Genomic DNA, 21,023 nt, shown 5'->3' with positions numbered 1-21,023 from the left:
AATTATATATAAATACATATATATATAAATTATAACTAGTCTAGTCTGAATTGAGAGTCAAAAAATGAGCTTGTAGTGTAAAAAAATAAAAAAAATAAAAAAGACCGAAATATCGGCCGGTACACAGGCTGGTACAGGCCGAAATATTGGCCTGTACCGACCGGTACGGCCAGTATTTGGGCCGGTACGAAATATATATAGTACCTATACCGGCCCGGTGGCCGGTACGGCAAATACTGGTCATACCGGCCGGTATGGTATGGTACGGTATTAATAACAGTGATTGGAACACTATCAGAGGAAGAAGTGGCCATAGCGAAAGCAGGAAAGACAAGAAATACTCGTTGGAGTTTTGAGGTGTTAATCTGATACCATGTAGAGATTTAGACAAGAATAGAGAGAAATGATTCACACTTTTTCTTATTAGAAGAAGAGGTATAAGTACAGATTTTAGAACTAAAATTACTCATAAACTTGTGCTAACTGTTGGGGAAATCAACACAGCGGAAGGGATAAAAGTGGTAATAAAAGAATACACTCTACGCACTCAGTGACACCAAGAATTTAACGTGATTCAGCAACTGCCTACGTCCACAGACAAGAGCTTCACTATTTAAATAGTGGTACACAAGAAAATATTACAGAGGAGGAGGATCACACTCTACTCAACTCAACTCTCTTCTTTTCTCTCAGAGCTCTTCGAGCTCTCTCTCTTTTCTCTTCTCCTTGGGTGTCTAAAGCTCTCGCATGAAGCTTCAATTTATAGATGCCTCGCTTCACGTATGAATGCATTTATTTGCATTCAATGGATAGTTGAGCGCTGGATGTTACGCGCTGAAGGTTGAGCAGCAAGCAGCCATTGTTGACTGCTTGCTTGGGCAGGGATTTCAACAATTCTCCCCCTCCATGCCCATTTACCTAGATGCTCTCCATCCAAGCTATGTTTCTACATAGCTCAAGCTTCTCACTTGTAACCACCTTCGTCAACATGTCCGCTGGATTCTCTTTCGTATGGATCTTCACAAGCTTCAATAACTGTTGTTCCATCGCTTCGCGTATTCAATGATAGCGGATATCAATATGCTTGGTGCGGGAGTGGTACATTGAATTCTTGCTCAAATCTAGAGCACTTTGACTATCACAATGTACCGTGTAGTCTTCTTGACTAACCCCTAGTTCTTGGAGAAAACGCTTCATCCACAACATTTCTTTCCCAGCTTCTGCTGCGGCAATGTACTCTGCCTCAGTTGTAGATAAAGCAACACACCTCTACAATTTAGACTGCCAAGAGACAGCTCCTCCTGCAAAAGTGAAGAGAAATCCCAAAGTAGATTTCCTACTATCCAGATCTCCTGCCATATCTGAATTTGTATAGCCTTCCAAAACTGGTTTAGCTTTCCCAAAACACATGCACATCTTCGATGTACCTTTTAAGTACCTGAGAATCCACTTGACTGCTTCCCAATGATCCTTTCCTGGATTTGAAAGGAATCTGCTCACCATCAGCATGAGCAATATCTGATCTGGTACAAACCATTACATACATCAGGCTTCCTACTGCTGAAGAGTAGGGGACTGCTTCCATTTCTTCAATCTTTGAAGAAGGACACGAGCTATTGCTCAACTTGAAGTGGTTAGCAAGTGGAGTATTGACTGGCTTAGCATCTCCCATGTTGAAACGTCTGATGACCCGTTCAGCATATTTTTGTTGTGATAGCCACACCCTTTTGACCTTTCTATCACGAACAATTTTCATGCCCAAAAGTTGTTGTGCTGGGCCTAAGTCCTTCATGTCAAAAGACTTGGATAGTTCCTTCTTTAGTTTGTTAATCGTGGACCTATCCTCACCAACGATTAACATATCATTAACATAAAGAATGAGTATGACAAACTTGTCATCCTGGAACCTTTGAACATCGACACACTGATCTGCAACAAGTCTCTTGTAACCATGACTCATCATGAATGAGTTGAACTTCTTGTACCATTGCCTCGGCGCTTGCTTGAGGCCATAAAGACTCTTCTTTAGCTTGCAGAAGTGATCTTTTCCTGGAGCTTCAAACCCTTCTGGTTGCTCCATATAGATTTCCTCCTCCAAATCTCCATAGAGAAAGGCTGTCTTCACATCCATCTGTTCGGGTTCCAAATTCAAACTGGCTACCAATCCAAGTATGACTCGGATTGACATCATTTTCACCACCGGAGAAAATATCTCGTCAAAGTCGATTCCCTTATTCTGTTGGAATCCTTTGAATCATTTGACAACCAATCTGGCCTTGTGCTTTATCAGCTTTCCTTGGCCATCTTTCTTCAGCTTGAACACCTATTTGCTCTTTAGGGCTTTCTTTCCTTCAGGAAGTTTCACCAAATCATAGGTCTGATTTTTTGCAAAAAACTCATCTCTTCTTGCATTGCCTGCACCCATAGGCTTCTATCAGTATGAGTTTGAACTTCCTGGAAGCTCTCCGGCTCCCCCTCATCAGTAAGCAAAATATAGTCTGATTCCGGATATCTCATCGACGGAATCAGTAGGCGGCCTCTTGCCGATCTTCTTGGTTTAGTTTCATCAACCAAAGGAGGTTCATCACCATCTAATCCTTGTGGTGGCACACCAGCTGCTGGTGGAGAGGGTTCTTGCTCCCCCTGTTTGACACCCTGAGCTTCTTCTTCTGCTTCTGGATCTCGATCCTGCATATCTTCATTATCTGTGGCGAACTGTAATGGTGCAGGATGTGTATAGGAACTAAGCTCTACTGACATCGAGGAAGCTTCAGTTCCTATATGCTAGTTTTCATGGAACACAACATCCCTATTTATGATAATTCTCTTCGTCACTGGATCCCATAGCTTGTATCCGAATTCTTCATCTCCATATCCAACAAAGATACATGGAGTTGTCTTGACATCGAGCTTCTGTCTCAGCTCCTTAGATACGTGTGCAAAGACTTTGCACTCAAACACTCTCAGGTGAGAGTAAGAGACATCTTTTCTAGACCAAACCTTCTCAGGAACTTCAAATTCCAGTGGTGCAGAAGGTGATCTGTTGATCAGGTAACAGGCAGCAAGAACAGCTTCACCCCAGAATGGCTTTGGTAACTTGGCCATACTGAGCATGCATCTTGTTCTTTCAATGATGGTCCGATTCATTCTTTCGGCTACACCATTGTGCTGAGGGGTATATGGGACCGTCTTCTTATGTCGAATACCTCGATCAGTGCAGTATGCAGCGAACCTTTTGGAAACATATTCTCCTCCATTGTCCGTTCGCAAGCACTTCAACTTCTTTCCTGTCTCTCTTTCCACTAGGGTGTGGAAATTCTTGAAGTGCTCAAAGACCTGATCCTTTGACTTCAAAACATATATCCAGACCTTTCGTGAAGCATCATCAATGAATGTCACGAAATATCTGTTACCTCCCAATGACTCTTCTTCCATGGGACCACATACATCAGAATGTACCAGACTCAACAACTCTGATCTTCTCTTCGTAAAGGAATTGAACGAGACTCTGCGTTGTTTACCAAACAAACAGTACTCACAAGGGTTTAACGCTATTCCTTTGGCAACTTTGATGAGTGCCTTCTTTGTAAGCGTATCCAACCATTTCTCACCCATGTGTCCGAGTCTCTTATGCCACAAATTTGGTGATGCCTCGTCTTCTGCTGCATTGAGGCTATCAAAATCAATCTTCACATGGGTTTTGTACAACGTACTGCAAATGTGTCCTCAGGCGACAACTATGGCACCTTGTGACAGCTTCCAAGTGCCATTGCTAAAGTAGCTGTCATAGCCCTGTCGATCAAGGGCTATTCCCGAAATCAAGTTGAGCCGAAGGTCAGGAATGTGTCAAACATCTTTCAACACCATGGTACAACCAATGTTGGTTTTATCTGCACTTTGCCAACTCCCACGATCTTCGAGGAACTGGCGTTCTCCATCCTTATCGTACCAAAGTCTCCTGCTTCGTACGTAGTGAAAAATTCACTATGGGAAGTGGCATGGTATGATGCTGTTATGTCTATCACCCACTCAACATCATGGTTTGCAACGTGCAGGCACGGCTCGTCACTGGTGGAGAGTATTGCCACATCTCCAGAAAGAGTGACAAGGGTTTCACCATCTTCTTTCTTCAGCTTACTGCTTTGACCTTGCTCCCTTAAAAACTTGAGGCAGTTTTTCCTTATGTGGCCTTCTTTGCCACAATGATAACACTTCATGTTACCCGTCTACTGGTTCCTGCTAATGTTGGACCTTCCACGTGGTTGAGACTTCCCTCTGTTTCTGCCTCCACTTCTCCCTCTATCATCACCTTGAGGTCTTTCTCTACTCTCGGTGACAAGGACATGAGTTTGATTCATACTTGTCTCTTTTCGTCTGGCCTCCTCATTAAACAGGGCATCCTTAACCATCGTCATGGTAAGTTTGTCATCTGGAGTAGAGTTACTGAGGGAGACTACCAGCGTCTCCCAACTATCTGGTAACGAACTGAAAAGTAGCAGGGCTTGTTCTTCATCGCCAAGATTCAGGTTGACGGATCCGAACTGGTTAACTAGGTTTTGAAACTGGCTAGTGTGCTCGGCAACAGAGGTGTCGCTCTTCAACTTCAAGTTAACAAGCCGTCTCATCAAGAGAGCCTTGTTTCGAGCAGTTTTAGCTTGATACATATCCTCCAACTTTTTCCAGAGGCTATATGCATCTATCTCCTGGGCCACGTGGTGGAAAACACTATGGTCAATCCATTGTCTGATCTGACCGATAGTCTTCTTGTGCATCTTTCTCCACACTTGATCGGTAACCTCATCTGGCTTCTTCCCTTCATCTTCCAAAGGGTCAGAAAGATCTTTACAGTTCAATAGATCCTCCATCCGAGGCCTCCAAAGACTGTAGTTTGAGGCAGTCAGCTTTATCATGGCGCCTGATGCTGAATCTTCCATGGATTTAGACTGATTCTAAATACAAAATGCAAGTTCAGGATCTTCAAGATGGAATATCATAAAACGACAGCACCGTTGTGTCCAGAACGCTTGATTTTGTTGGAAACGAGTCTTGTTTCGTCAAAATCGGACTCAGATAACACAAGGAATGAGCAAAAGAATTAAAACAGCAACACTGTCGCTCGTGCAGCACGTGGCGCGACTAACAGCGCGTAGGCGCGTGCTCTTCACAAGCCAAAACCTCACTGGAGCGCGTGGAACGCATAGGCGCGTGTATCTAACGTGCCTTCTAGATTCAAGTGCGCGTGGACTTCACGCGCAAGACTCTCTCAGGAGCGCGTGTGGCGCGTGCCGAGAGTGGGTATCACGCGCTCGTGACTCTCCTGGTCGTGTGTAGAGAGTGGGCTCACTCTCCAATCTTCAGACGGCCGTGGGGTAGCGTGCGACGACCGTCGGGCCTCTGGTTTTCACCGCTTTTCTTGTCTCGATGAGACGAACACAGTGGTATGCTCAAATTTGAAAACTGAGCTACACACTAAAAACGAGTTTTTTGAAAAAAAAACTCTTCTCAACAATCGCTCTGATACCACTTGTTGGGGAAATCAACACAGCGGAAGGGATAAAAGCGGTAATAAAAGAGTACACTCTACGCACTCAGTGACACCAAGAATTTAACGTGATTCAGCAACTCCCTACATCTACAGAAAAGAGCTTCACTATTTAAATAGTGGTACACAAGAAAATATTACAGAGGAGAAGGATCACACTCCACTCAACTCAACTCTCTTCTTTTCTCTCAGAGCTCTCCGGGCTCTCTCTCTTTTCTCTTCTCCTTGGATGTCTGAAGCTCTCGCATGAAGCTTCAATTTATAGATGCCTCGCTTCACGTATGAATGTATTTATTTGCATTTAATAGACAATTGAGCGCTAGATGTTGCGCGCTAGAGGTTGAGCAGTAAGCAGCCATTGTTGACTGCTTGCTTGGGCAGGGATTTCAACACTAACGTAAAACAACATATGTGAAAATAAAAGAAAGAATGAGCTGTACAGATTTCCTAAACTAGCTGATCAAAGACAATAAGTGCCGGATGCAGTTACGAATCCTGATGCTGATTTTCTGCATGAATACTAGCTGTCCTTATAGAAAGTTATTCCTCCTGCACGTTACGATTTATCGGAGTTGAAGAGGGAGGGTATCTAGAACAAAGACTCATTGTACGTTCTTTCTCTTTCTCCTTCCAAAGCTTTGTTGACTATCTTTCCCTACCAACTATATAAATCATATTACTCTTTATTTTGAACTGACAATATCTGTTGGAACTTGGAACTGACTGATGGCTTTTTCTTAATGAAGACTCAAATCGATACGAGGAAAACGAAATTGAGTTTTCTCTGACTTGTTAAAGGCTCTAGATTACTGGCTTTCATTTGTTTCCCGAGAAAACATTTTCCCATAAAGTTTTATGGTACAACAGTATTTTGGGTGTGTTTGTTTTGATTGGAAACAGTTCCTCTGGAATTTTCTGGGGAAAAAATATTTGTTTGTGTGATAGCTTCTTTATTTTTTCATGCTCCGTTCATTGCACATCATGTCTTCAATTGGCATTCTACTGGAGCATGTAAACCGGGGGCTCTTTAATATTTGAATGGAATTTTAAGTGTGAAGCTTTGCAGAAAATCTTGTCTTTCATTTTCAGTTTGCTTTGAAGGCAATTATCTCCTTTCCCTTGAAGTTCATAGTTTTTTATGCGATAAACTCTTCTCGATGTTAAAATTGTGACTGAAATTCGCAGTGTGAGCTGAGCCTTGGAATTGTTAAGCAGTTTCCAGCGGCTGGATAGCTTGCATTAGCTTCTTTTTAATGCAATATTTATCACTTGAAGATTTTACCTTTGAAAGTGAAAGTTCAAGATCGCTTATATTTGTTGTCAATTCTAGTGCTTTAACAGTCAATTTGTCGCTTGTTGCCTATTATACTATTCATCAATCTCATTGATGACTGTTTGATGGGGAATTGAACTGAAAATGAAATTTTGTTCTCCATTAGTCTGTTTCAAATGAGTTAGTTACTCTGAGCTTCATATGATGATATATATCCTTAATTTATGAAGCACCTCTTTGGTTTGAGTGGTTTTGTATGAGACAAGAACAGATAAAGAACCCAACGCTACATTTTTCTAGAGAAAGTTTCTAATTACTTATACATTCTTAATGTTTTCAACTGTAAATTCCTAGATTAATGTGCTTGGTAATTGGCAGATGGGGGAGCTTGTAACTGAGAAGCATGTCCAATACATTTTGTCAGTTGAAAAGGTATCTCTCGTTTATGTACCTTTTTTATGTTATTTAAGTACATCTTCAGTTGCTGACATGACTCTGTTGTCATTTATACCAAAAATTCCTGTTTCTTGCACTCAAGAGGAAGGATGACTTTATATCTGTTGCAATGGACTATCTGAGAATGAATGGGGCACACTGGGGATTGACCACTCTAGATCTTCTAGGGAAGCTTGATGCTGTAGGTGTGGATGAGGTTGTCTCATGGATCATGAAATGCCAGCACGAATCAGGTTTTCATAGACGCTTACTTTTCGTACTTCAATCAAATGCATTGTCAAGTTGCATGCTGCTATGTATATTATGAGTGAGAAACTGTTGGGCTGTTGGGTGATGCCCCCCCACCCCCCTTAAACTAGGAAAAAAAATTCGTCTCTTTGATGTATTTGATTTTTTGGATGGTTATAACCCAAGAATAAGTAATGATTTACATTAAAAATAAGTAATGAACCAGGTAAGTGAATCCGGGTTCCGGACCGGACAGTTAGGCTAAAAATGTTTGATGGTATGGAAAGAGTACGGTACATACCTGAACTAAAGAGAAATTTGATGAGTTTACAAGAACAATCTCTCTTGAACACACCTTTAAATTCTTGGAGCTTTCTGACTCAAGAATTATTCTCTCTACACTCCTGTATTTTCTCTAGTATCATGCATCTCAGAATACAAATGAAGGCCTCTATTTATAGATTACAAAGTATGACTTAATAGAAGTTAGACTTAACTGAACAACTTATGTTTCACCTTAGTAGTCTAATACCCGAGTCCTTTCCCTTCCACATGAGCTGTCATGTGCTTTATTCAAAATGGTTGACACTCTTCTAACACAGAAAGATCAGCTTAAGAGATTCAGCAGAACACTTGAAGAAGCTAAAAATATAGTTGGGCTTAGCTTTGATTCATCAAGAGGGTCCCTTTCTATTCTTTTCCCGTTCATCTTGTTTTCAATGACTGAACAAATATTTCATATATTTTGTCAATATTGGTTCGTTGAAAAGAATGTCGCTAATACTTCTCCATCTTTTTTGTTTATTTTTTTTTTCGGTTTTCAGATATTGGTCAGAGTTCGGCCTACAAAGTGCTTCTGATGCCATCATAGAGCAGCTCGGCCAGAGTTCCTGAAAGTGTTTCAATAATCTCGTATGGTACTTTTGTAAAACTTAAGTTTCTGACTAGATATCTCTATCCCGGACCTTCTCCCAGCACCTACAATGGTTTTTTTTTTTTTTTTTCAGTAGAGTAATTTTTTGAATGTAGTTGGGGGGATTGAACCTCAACCTCAGACCCCGTGGTAAGAACCAGGATGTCCCTAAGAGCCGTGAGTGATGCCATTCGGCCCTTGCAAGGGCCACTGACTACTCTCCCAGCCAGTAAACAATCAAACATAAAATACATAGTACAGGAGCCGCGATAGAGATACAGATCGGAGACAGGACGAGAAAAGGCAAAGATGGATTACCGTTCATGCACTTTTGCCTTCTCTGCGTCCGATGTCCTTGCAAAAGTTAAGCATTTGTTCATACACACCCACTTACCCACGTTTATATATGTATTTTATATGAACAGTATTAAGCTCATGACATATATCTTTTGTTGCTAATTATCCTCAGTAGTCCTCTAGAATCTCTTCCCATGATATGCTTCCCCCGAAATCTTTTTCAAGGGGTGATTCGAAGATATTGCTTATCTTTTGCCTTTTTACCACCACTTATTCAAGATTTATAACCTGTTTGGTTTTCGAGAAAACGACGGAAACTTGAAATGTTAAGAGATATATATATATATATATATATATATATATATATATAATATGATCATAGGCCCTCACTTGATCTAGTATCACAAATCAAACTTACGGTTTTATTTTATGTTTTTCATTTTTGATCAGGTAGGAATGTGTTTATTTCAAAAAAAAAAGGTAGAAATGTGTTTACTCGATGTGTCACACGTGTGCGCGTTTCTTTATGGTAGTTGCAGTCTACTAGTTTAGACAGTGAGTTGATGACAATCTTCAGATGAGATTAGAAGTTAAAAATGGAATAAAATATTCATCATTTTTTTTATCATTTTCTTATTATCTTATGATGTGATATTAAATAATTAGAGACTATTTATTATGTTTTACTAGTGAACTTATTAAGACTGCTCATCTGGACAGGATTTTTTCCAGCCCGGTTCGAAATCCCGGATTTCGGATGCGGTTTTCGGACCGGATTATACCCGGTCCGGATGCGGTTATGCAATCTGGTTACCAGATTTAACACCTGATACACAGTTTCTATTTGTGGAGTCCTAGAAACAAAAAAACTCAAAAGACGCGAGCGCACGGATAATACCCTAATTCCCCAAAAAAAAATCTCTCTCTCTCTATCTATTCAGTAAACCCTATCTCCCACCGCTCATTCTCTCTTGCATCGAACCCTAGCTCAACTTTTGTCTTCCTTTTTGCCTCATCCTCGCGTTCTTCTCCTCCTTCTCTCCATCTTCTCGTTCTCCTCCTTCTCACATTTTTCTAAGTTTGTATTTATGTAACTATATCTTCTTTCGGGTTTCAAAGAGTTCTCAACAACTGGTCTGCTACTTTTTTCACTATATTCAAAGTGGGACCGCGGCTACTTGGTGAAGTCGATTCAAAGGTACTGCTATGTTGAACTTGGCCAAGTGGGTATCCATCAATGACTATCTCGATGATTACGAGGAATAGCAGATATGGGAAGAAGATGGAAGTGCTTGAGTTTGGGATCTAAGAGATTAGAACGTATTCCAGGCTCTGTATGTCAGGTACAAGCTTGTTTGTTCTTTTTATTATCTGCTCAGGTCTCTCTCTCTCCCTATCTGTGAACAATGAATATAAATTTGGGTAGATCTGGTGATTCCGTCTTCTTCTTCCTATTTCTTTCGAGGCTTGAAGGTCTTTGTCCCTAAACCTCGAACGCACCTCATTTCCAAGCCTCCTTCGCTCTGTAGAGCTGCATGGCAGAAGATCCGTCCATGACATTCCTATCATGGGGGCTTCATCTTTGTTCCGTTTCTCTTTTTCTTTTGTTGGGTTTCTTGAAAAATGTACTCATACTTACTCTTTCACTTTCTTCTTCCATTTTCGTTTCAGATGAATCCTACACACAAGGTCTATAGGTACTAGAATAGTGTCTTTCCACTCAGTCAGTCAAGTGAGGTCCCAGATGCTAAAAACACGAAGGGATTGGTTTTTCTGGCTATGTCTACCTCATTCTTGGAAACGTTTCACTTTTCCTTTTAGTTTTCAGTGAAATTTTTAGTTTCAGAAATTTATATTAAGTTTGAGTTTGGTGGGTTTAAAAGTGGGTTTTGGGCGAGGCAATTGAAAGACTTCAGAAAATCCAAGATTTAAAGAACTCTTCTTTGGGCGTTAAAGGTAAACATTTGCATTTTTCAAGTCTAATTTCTTGCATTCTCATTGAATTTGTGAAACTGTACTCAAATGGTGAAAAGGCTATTGACCAGAAGTTCTATTGGGGTCCTTGATATAGTTGCTGCAATGGAAGCTCTTGTTAGGCTTCATCTCAGTAATTGTTGAAACAATCAATTACTGAGAGTAGTTTACCTAGGGTCCACTCAATCCCATTCATACAGATGGATAACTTAGCTTTTTTAGGCTTTTTTTGTTTTTCATTTGGGTCTATAGCAGAGGACTGAGACTTTTGATGGAAGAGTCAATGGCAGTGCATTGTGGGTAGGTTTAGCTTTTATTCCTATGGGTTCTTTTTGGTTAAATATTATCTTTGTCTTTTGGGTTAATTTGTTATGATATCCATGGTGTGCTACTATCAAACTCTATATGTAATAATGAAAATCTTCTTCCAATATGATCTTATTCTATCCTCAAGTTAGCTTATACTGAAAATCTTCGATTACTTATCCCAAAAAAAAAAAAAAAAGTGATAGTGTAATTCAAAAAGTGAAATCAACCTTTTCTTCTGATGCTTAAAAAAGTTGATGCAATATGCAAAAAGTGATAGTGTAACTCTTGTGCTGTTGCTAATTTAAAAATAACTGGTAACATGCCTAGAATCAATATCCCTTCTACTAATTGAAAACCAATTTATTGTCATGAAGCTCCCAATTAAATGTCACCATGCATTGAGCAGGTATTTTTGAGGTATGCATGCATGTCTAGGCCAATTAAAACCAGTTTGTGGGATGTCGTGGGGTTACAAGCTATTTATTTTATTGATTTTCATGTCTTTTGCTTTATATATATTAATGTGCAAGGGGATGCCATGGCATGCCTCTGGTTTCTAGAAGCTCGACGTGTTTTGGAATTGTAATAGAAGCTCGACGTGCAAGGGGAGCAGTGAAGGAGATCTGACACCAAGTATTCCAGAAGCTCTTCCTAATTAAACTGATGAAGATCAATCATGGCTTGTAATTTTGTGTTTTGTAATATAATGTATAAAATATCAAATAATGTAATATGTAGTAGGGAGTTGCATTATATATTGCATGCATTTTATATGATAAATATTGAATTTCTTGTTTTTAGATGCATTTAGTTAAAAAGATAATTAGTTGTTTTATATATAAAAAAAAAATTTCAAATTTTTTTCTTGAAAAATTGTAATAGAATATGGGCTTATAGATTTTAAAAAAAATGCTTTCCAGCATTATCCTTTTCCTTAAAAAAAAAATTAATAATATAGCCTTTGTTAAAAAAAAAAAAAAAAAAAAACAATTACAGCCCGAAACTTAGATTTATGGGTTGTAAAACTCCGGATTCATCTGGGTTTCGAACCGGGTCATAACCCGGGTGTACCCGGTCTAGAACCCTGCCTGGGCTTGAAATCCTAATTTCGGGTTGGGTATACTCTGATATCCGGTCTGAAATTCAGATGAATACTTTTAGAACCTATCATTTAATGTCACATCATGAGATGATGAGAAAATTATATGAGAAAATGGATGAATAGATTTTTTCTTTTTAATATTATTTTTCTTTTGAAATTTGAAAAAATTGAATTGTTTATTCTATTTTATTTGGAAGTTTAGAAAAATTATAATGATTGGATGACATGAATTGAAATGATTTTACTATCCAGATTAGGTTAAGAAAAACTTCTATTCTAATGAGAAAAATTTCTCATTAGTCCTTATTCACTATTTTATATCCTATTAAAAAAATTATGAATTTAAAGTGCAAGAATAAATAATAACTGATATATACGATTCCTCTTCTGATAATGTTATAAATATACAGCCTTCCTTCACGTGTGCTTGTCATGTGTATCGCTTTGATTAGTTGCCTATCTACATTTTCCCGTCTCTAGCGCACGGTACTTTTACTCAACATATCAATTATCATATCTGTTGAGTTTGCTCCTTTTAAAGGCATAAAATATTGTCATTTGACTTTTTTTTATTTTCATGTGTATTTTTTAAAATATTTTTTAAATCCTTTTAAACTCTTTCTTTTTAAAAAAAAAAAAAAATTACGAACTGATTTAAAAATACTTCCTTAAAAGAGAAATCATGCAGACTAGTTGGACTTATTTTATCTAAATAATAGCCCACCAATAATGTACTAACACATAGGCTGTCTACCACAATAATCTTGTGGATGCACTGCAAGGAACCTCTCCTTTCTATTTCGCACCCACTCTAGTTTTCCCTAATAAGGTTTGTATTTTTTTTGTTCCACTAGATTTCCAGAAACACTATGATCAAGAATCGTGGGTTTCTTGAAATAATGTCCATGTTAATTATTTTGCCAAAGCTGAATTCCTCCACCATTCCTATTCCTACTACTCAGCATATTGTTCTTATCATCGACATCGATGTTCGATGGCGCGAGGCAAGGAGTAGCAGTGAGGAGAGGGATGATGCCGAACCCGACGCCCATTCCAAGTGCAGTGGCGAGGTTGGAGCCGTTGATGGAATGAGGATCGAACATGATGGGGTCATTCCGGTGGTGGTGGTGGTGGTGGTGGAAAGATGAGGCAGGTGTGGCAACAAATAGGTCGCGCAAGCCCACCATGCCCATCTTCGTGGAAGAAAGGCCATAATTGATTTGCTTGGAGGGCGCAGTGGACCACATTCCAGAGGTGGGTCCGGTGCCGGTTCCTACAACGGTAGGTCTGGCATTGAAACCAAGGGAGAGCTCATACAGGGCGGTGCGACCCCCAGCTGAAGAGGATTTAGCAGCCTACTCTGTGAAGGCTCCAAAATCTGAAGGTAACCTCCTTATAGTAGCCACAATTGATGTTCTTTGTCAACAAAACACAATCTTTATTAGCTATAGTGTATTTTTAGAACCCAAATATGGGGAGAGAGATTTGTGATCTTGAACTCAATCTATGGATGTATATCTGCAGGCGTTATATATGTAAGTGGGGTCTTTGAAATTCTCTAGGAAATAAGTTATGAGAGAGAGAGAGGAAGGGACTGAGATCTTCTTTGTTGGGTGGCTTTCTACCAATCTCCCATGTGAACGAGTGTAGATTGATTTTGCTGAAATTTCTAGGGTGGCAGCAAGTGAGTGGAGGGCTGTTATTTGGAGAAAAGCGGACTGACCACTTAGAAGCGGTTCTCTCCTTAAAATTGAGCTGGTGTCTGCATTAGGCCTGCAACCCGACCTGGTGCAGCCGGGTTTAGGCCCGACCCGACCCAAATAATGTTGTTTATGGCGCCAAACCCACCCGAACAAAATGAAATCAGGTCAAACCGTATGACCCGACCCTAAAAAAAAAAACACTCGAGGGATTTTCAGAAGTGTGGCTGTGACGTGAGGGATTTTCATTTTTGATGCGGCGGCTTGGGCTAGGTCATTTCCTTTTTCTAAGGTCAATAGGAGTTTCGACTCTTAAGTCGGCGAGGTAAAACTCAAACTCATCCGAGGTGTAGGCTAGGATGAGCGGCACAGTGGTGGCCCTGGCTCTTATCACAGCCATAAACATTATAACAAAGTTACAAACTGTAATTACAAGAGTAAATAAACAAATTACTCTCAAATAATCTTCTACATACAATAAATATACAGTAAAATAAAAACAAAGAAACTCATTCAGGTACCCAAGTGGGTTGATGAGAAAAGTTATCATAAGCCTTTTCAAAATGGGTCCCTTTCAAAAAAATATCAAAATGCAATCTTTTCTTAGGTTTTAAATTGTGATGGTACTGCACGAAAGAAATTATTACCAACTCTTCAAAACCATATTCAACCCACTTCTATCTTCTTCCTACTCTCCAATCCCATGCTCCTTGCTCGCCTGCAAAACCTGTACTGTTATGACCCTCCATGGTAGTGAAGATAAGCATAGTAATTGTCGAGGAATGAAGAAGAAGCAAGCTGGGCAATGTCGTTCACTAGATGGAGAAGAAGCAAGCTAGGCGGCGTCGTACCAAGACCCTACTCTTACAGTCCTACTTGTATCTTGCGACCCGAATAAGCTCTGCGCGTGGTCTCCTATGCAGACGCCTCATCCAATGAAAGCAACCTCGCTTACGAATTGATCGGCCAATTGGAGATGGGAGGCAGGGTTCTCATCCCAATTTGGGAGGCTAGGGTTTGTGAAGTACTGAAGGTAAGAAATTCTTTTATAGTCGGACGGGTTGACACCCAAAACGCAGACCCGTTACTTAATCAGGTTGGAGATCCGAAAAGATGGCACCCGATAAAAGTCGGGTCGGGTCGAATTATTTTGAACGGATTCAACGAGTTATCGGATTATATGCACAGCCCTAGTCTGCATGATGCAATTAACCCAGACTTCCTGTTGACCAAATGTCCCAAAACCTTAGCTTTAACCTCAATTAATTCAAACTAGCAATATTATTCCCTCTGGAATAAACTCATGTAGATCATATATACTAGTAATTGTGTTCGGCCCAGAAGGCCAATACTTACTACAGAGAAAACATAGCTACCAATCAAACTTGAGTTTCATTATTTTCCCTGTAGATTCTTTGCGTGATGCCAGCTTAATCCACATGACCAGTTATATACCTTTTTATTATTATTAAATTAATTTAATTCTTCTATTTAACAGCAATGCACTATATATATATATACATCGCATGCATACTATATGACATGATTATTTTTATTTTTTTTCTTAACAAGTATATATATATATATATATATATATAATATGCCGCAAGTCTTGCGTTTTGTTTTTTCGTTTGGCTAGGTAGATATGTGATTTTTCATTTGGCTATTTCGAGGTATCATATATGCATGGGATCGTGTGTACGTACTGTTCTGTATCCTATTTGATTATTTGGAGAAAATGGGACTTTCCACGTGGGATTATATAAATAAAATAAAGTTTATTATTAAAAAATTAATTTTTTTTTACGTTGATCTTATATTTTAAAATGATTATGCGATGATTACATAATTTACTGTTGTAAATAATTTTTCTCCTATTCGAATGTTCATTTCAGCATATTATATACATCATACATGTGACGCCAGGCCACCGCCTGCTTGTTTTGGGCATTTTAAGAGGAAACATAAAACCAACGCATCTATGTGTCGTTGGCTTTTGGGGTGCTACTCCGGGTGATGAGCAGGTCATCTACATGTTTCTTCAAATGAAAAATTAATAACATAGATAAAAGTTGAAAAAAGAAATTGCTGATCGTTGTGAACAGTAAAACATGATATACGGCATTACTGTAATTGTAACACAAGACATTCAGATTTAGTTTTTATGGCCTTGATCTTATGAAAATATATAAATGTTAATCACTATTTTTATCATACTTGCATCTCACTTATCCAAGTCAGTACCTGAGTACGAGTAATTATTAAACGTCATGCGTCCTATCGATGTATGGTTAGCTGCATAATTAAATACTCGTTTTAAAGATGCTTGGTTGCTTTTGATCTCTTTATGATTGAATGATTTATGTTGTCCCGGCTTCCAGCCTATCGCACGTACGTGATTCCAACCCACAGGGCCACAAGGTGGCCTGTGATGGCCGGCCGCCACCTGAATCTCCGCATTTTAAAAAAATATTGAAATAATAATTTTGTAAGAATGTTAAACAGATTATTAATTAAACATATATTTAAGGTGAGATCTACGCTTTGACACACACACACAAAAAAAAAAAAACCTCCATCTCAATTCTATTTAGAAAAAATACTTTTCAACATTTTACATTCAAACATAATCACTACATATTTCTTCAAAAAGTATATATTTATATTATAATCACTACAATATACTCAGAAAAAAAAAACGAATCATTTACCAATCCCAATAGATATGCTAATTAAAATTATCAGAATAATATTACATACAGTTGTAGAATGCATAAGCGTTGTACAATCGCTTTAAAAAAGAGTAATATTCATTATTAAAAAAATTAATTTATTTTTATATAAATCTCGTATTTAATTATTTATTTTTTTAAAGTGATTAAATGGCACTTATATACTGTAATTATCATTTTTCAATACAACACAGTGGAAAGTTTTTATGATCACGGGAAGAGCCGTACTGCATGTGGTTAGATTATATTTAAGATTTTTCACTAACATCCATACAAAACTAAGCAGATTTTGTAGGCCTTTTATTTTATTTTATTTTATTAAGGAAAATGATATAGTAACAATTATATAATTCACAAAGTCAATAGTTAAGTATTAAAACATTATTTTTTAATATATATATATATATATATAGTTATAGATATTAATATAGAATGGACGTTGGTTCTGTATCTTTGTCTTTAAGTATTAAAACACAGCGCTGAATTTGAGGTTGGGTGAAGGAGATCCCAATAGCGAAAATGGGTCTCTTGTGCCGGTCGGAATGTGACGGTCGCAGAGGGGCCATTGGTTTGGAGAAAATGAAATTGGTGTAGAGATGAAGGCATGGTCATAACTCATGGGCATAGATGAAATGGTCAAACGCGGGAAGCAAATGAAAAAAATAAATAAATAAATGCCAAGTGGCGTGCACACGTCAAACAGGATTGAAAAACGGTGTATAAGAACGGTGGCTTTAGCATTTTACTTATATCAATTCATCTCATTGTTATCAAGTGGTAGCTCACTGTCATAGTTCCTATCTTTCATATGTCCCTTTCCATTACACTGCATTCTGTGAGAGGTTTGAACAAAATGAATAGCAGAGTGAAGGAAAAGAAAATGGATAAAATTAAGGAATTTAACTTTCCAACCGGCAACTGTAGCCATTGGATTTTATAAGATGAGATCGATGTATGTTATTAATGTTGCAACAGGAGGCAAGCGGTCCCAATTCATTAGTTCAAAACACTTATATATTATATTAATTGGTTGTCGATCTTAATTTTTACTGAACGGAATTAATTGGTTGGGGTTGGCGCAGGAAGATCATGGCCATGTTTTGGAAGTGATATCATTTCAAAACTAAATAATATTCTATATATAGAATGAAATGGTACTTTATAAAAGATCACAACCCATTACTTATAACTATTGAAACTCGCCATTGCCATGCACGCGTTGCTAAGAAGATTCCCATGCAAATCATTTGGAACATAAAAGGACTTTTGCTAAAATAGTTTTTTCCTAAAAGACGGAAAGAAACTGACGTCATCTGGACCGTGATTGTTATCGTTAAATGCTTCGTGATGCGTACAGATGACGACAGTAGCGTCCATGACCTTTTACACTTATATATTATATTAATTGGTTGTCGATCTTAATTTTTACTGAACGGAATTAATTGGTTGGTGCAAGAAGATCATGGTCATGTTTTGGAAGTATAATATTTTATTGGGTCTTGGGTGGTTAGTTGTTTGAGAAGTGATATCATTATATATAGATGAGAAGTAATAATTTTTGGTATGAATATCGTATAATTATTTTTAAAAAAATAAATAAATATAAAATTTATATAAAAAAATTAATTTTATTTTTTGTCAAGTAATAAGTAAAGAGTTTATTACTCAGAGTTACTACACATTATATAATTTTTTTTTTAAATTTTTTTTTTAAATTAATTAATTTCTTTTATTTTTTATCTGTACATTATATATTTGATAAGGAGATTAAAATGAAATTAAAAAAAAATGACGTGTAAAATGATAAAAAAAAAAAAAGCAGCTCTTGACACGTAGGACAGACTTGCGAAACTCCAAAAGCAGGACATGCAGCACAGAGAAATTAATGTGCTGCATGTCAAAAGCTGCTTTTTGCCTTTTCTCCGTTGTCTGGACCGACATCACATTCATGTCGTGATCTCATGATTACTGCTCGGTACGTATACGAAGGACTACGTAATAAATTCTTAAATTTTATTTAAAAATATAATTCATCACAATTCATTCCAATTTATTATTATAAATTTTTTAAATTTTAACATAAAATATAATAAATAATTTAATTTTTTCAAATCTTAAAATAATAATAATAATAATAATAAATAATATTCTAATAATATTTTATCAACTCAGTTTAATTCAACTCAATTTATTTCAATATTCAAACGCAATCTTAATTTTGAAAATCCAGAAAACGATTCAACACGTCATCGATCACTATGATCCAACTTAGATACATAATTCAAATCTGAAGTTACAATATCGCCCGACGTTAATTTTAGGTACTGCGCACGTAATGTGTATCTCCAACGCAAGCAGCTGGCCGTGGCATATACTGAAATGAGCATGATTAAAATAGGTTATCACACGTTGATATGATAATTGATATGTTGAGTAAAAGTACTGTGCGCTATAGAGAGAGAAAAATGTCTCTAGGCAACAAATTAAAGCGATACGCGTGAAAAGCACACGTGAGAAAGGCGGTATAATGAATGCTTGTTGAGAGAAAAAAGAAAAAAAAAAAAAACAAAAATAAGGCGGTATATTTATAGATGTATAAGTTTATAACATTATTAGAATAGAAGTTTCTCTTAATCTGATTTGGATAGTAAAATCATTTCAATTCATCCATCCGTCTATTTAATTATTAAAATTTTTAAATAAAATATATGTTATTTAAAATATATATATATAATAAATAATTTAACTTTTTTAAATTTTAAAATAAAAATAATATTATAAAAAAAGTATTCATTATCTTTTTTATTATATCACTTTCTCATCATCATGCATGCGATATTAAACGATAGGTTTACATAAGAAAGATAATAAAATACGCATTACAAACGTGGGTAAGCGGGTGGATGGGTGTGCATCTACAAATGTTCAGACATGGACTTCTGCAAGGACATCGGACGCAGTGCAGTCAAAAGTGCGTGAACAATAATCCAACTTTTACCTTTTCACATCTGGTCTCCTTTCTGTATCTCTATCGCGGCTCGTGTACCATGTCTTGTATGTTTGATTGTTTGCTGGCTGGGAGAGCCAATGGCCCTTACATGGGCCTAATGGCATCACTAACGGCTCTTAGGGATATCCTGGTACTTAGTGACTACGGGGTCTAAGGTTGGGGTTCAATCCCCCCAACTACATTCAAAAAATTGCTCAACTGAAAAAAATAAAAAAAACCATTGTAGGGGCTGGGAGAAGGTCCGGAATAGAGATATACAGTCAGAAACTCGAGTTGTGGCCAAAAGTACCTACCATATGAGATTATTGAAACACTTTCAGGAGCTCTAGCCGAGCTGCTCTATGATTGCATCAGAAGCACTTTTTAGGAACTCTGGCCAATATCTGAAAACCGAAAAAAAAAAAATAAACAAAAAAGATGGAACACTATTAGAGACATTCTCTACAACGAACCAATATTAACAAAATATATGAAATATTTGTTCAGTCATTGAAAATAAGATAAAGGGGGAAAGGATAGAAAGGGGCCCTCTTGATGAATCAAAGCTAAGTCCAACGATATTTTTAGCTTCTTCAAGTGTTCTGCTCAATCTCTCAAGCTCTTTCTCTGAAACACAAGGTCCATAGGATACGTTGTCTCCAACCCGAAGCTGGGACGGTTTGACATTATAAAAGATGGGTATAACTCTTTTCTCGTACTCCATTAGCAGAGCCATTTCATGGAGACAATAGGAGGACTCACAATATCTTGGCAAGAACACTAGGACACCGACTTTACAATCTCGAACGGCGGTATCAATCTTTTCGGACAATTTGTCACCAGCTTTCAAGTTTCGGTAGTCGATGAAAGGCCTATGCCCCCGCATGAGAAGGCGGTCGTGGAGTAAACCAGCAAAGTTTCTTCTGGTATCGGGACCTCGGTGGCTTATGAACACGTCGTGCGGGGGTACTGCTACTGTTTGGACACGGTTCGGCCCGCAGTAAGGACGAGCAAAGGACTTGGGCATGAAAGCTTGTAACCGCGACGTGGCTACTATAACCGCTACTTTTCCTGTGATTAGCATTACTCTTAATTACATCAATAGCCTAAGCAGCAGTTATGTAAGAGTAATATTACATTACTCTTAAACCCCACCCCCGGCGGCACTTTCTGTGCAGGTGGCGGGGTCGGGGTGGGGGCTGGCAGCTTGCGGTGGCTCCCCCGAGATGTGGTGGTGGCGGGTTCAAGTTGTGGGAGTCCTCTGTTTTCGGAGAAACAGAACAGAGTGTTACATTTGGTGATTTTCCATGGCTGGGCGACGGTGGCGTAGGGCGGATTTGTGGAGGATCTTGACGTTGTACGGCGGAGGCGACTGCGACGTGGTGGCTGACACCGTTGGACGTGCGTGGAGAGTAACTGATTCACGGAAACCGTGGGATGTGGGGGTATTTTTTTTTTTTTTTTTTTTTGAGGTGGCTTACGGTTTCACCTGGAGCTGGGCAATGGCT

The 21,023-nt window shown here is 38.2% G+C and overlaps 1 protein-coding gene and 1 long non-coding RNA gene across 2 annotated transcripts; one reads left to right on the top strand and one right to left on the bottom strand.

Annotated features, from left to right (window-relative positions):
- Positions 1-6,101: 6,101 nt before the first annotated feature.
- LOC121246886 lies at positions 6,102-7,496 on the top strand. The gene is made up of 3 exons (XR_005937183.1): positions 6,102-6,149; positions 7,194-7,247; positions 7,354-7,496. It is a non-coding gene; the product is annotated as an uncharacterized LOC121246886 (long non-coding RNA).
- Positions 7,497-19,861: 12,365 nt separating this feature from the next.
- LOC121247407 (TIR-only protein-like) lies at positions 19,862-20,599 on the bottom strand. The gene is made up of 2 exons (XM_041145761.1): positions 20,064-20,599; positions 19,862-19,919 (listed from the first exon to the last, which is right to left on the bottom strand). Exons 1-2 carry the CDS (start codon positions 20,597-20,599, stop codon positions 19,862-19,864), a joined length of 594 nt encoding a protein of 197 aa, XP_041001695.1.
- Positions 20,600-21,023: the final 424 nt, after the last annotated feature.

The sequence above is a fragment of the Juglans microcarpa x Juglans regia genome, chromosome 1S (genome assembly GCF_004785595.1).
Source record: "Juglans microcarpa x Juglans regia isolate MS1-56 chromosome 1S, Jm3101_v1.0, whole genome shotgun sequence".
Lineage (NCBI taxonomy): Eukaryota > Viridiplantae > Streptophyta > Magnoliopsida > Fagales > Juglandaceae > Juglans > Juglans microcarpa x Juglans regia.
Note: the sequence above shows the minus strand (reverse complement) of the source record. Positions and strands in the feature narration are given on the sequence as shown.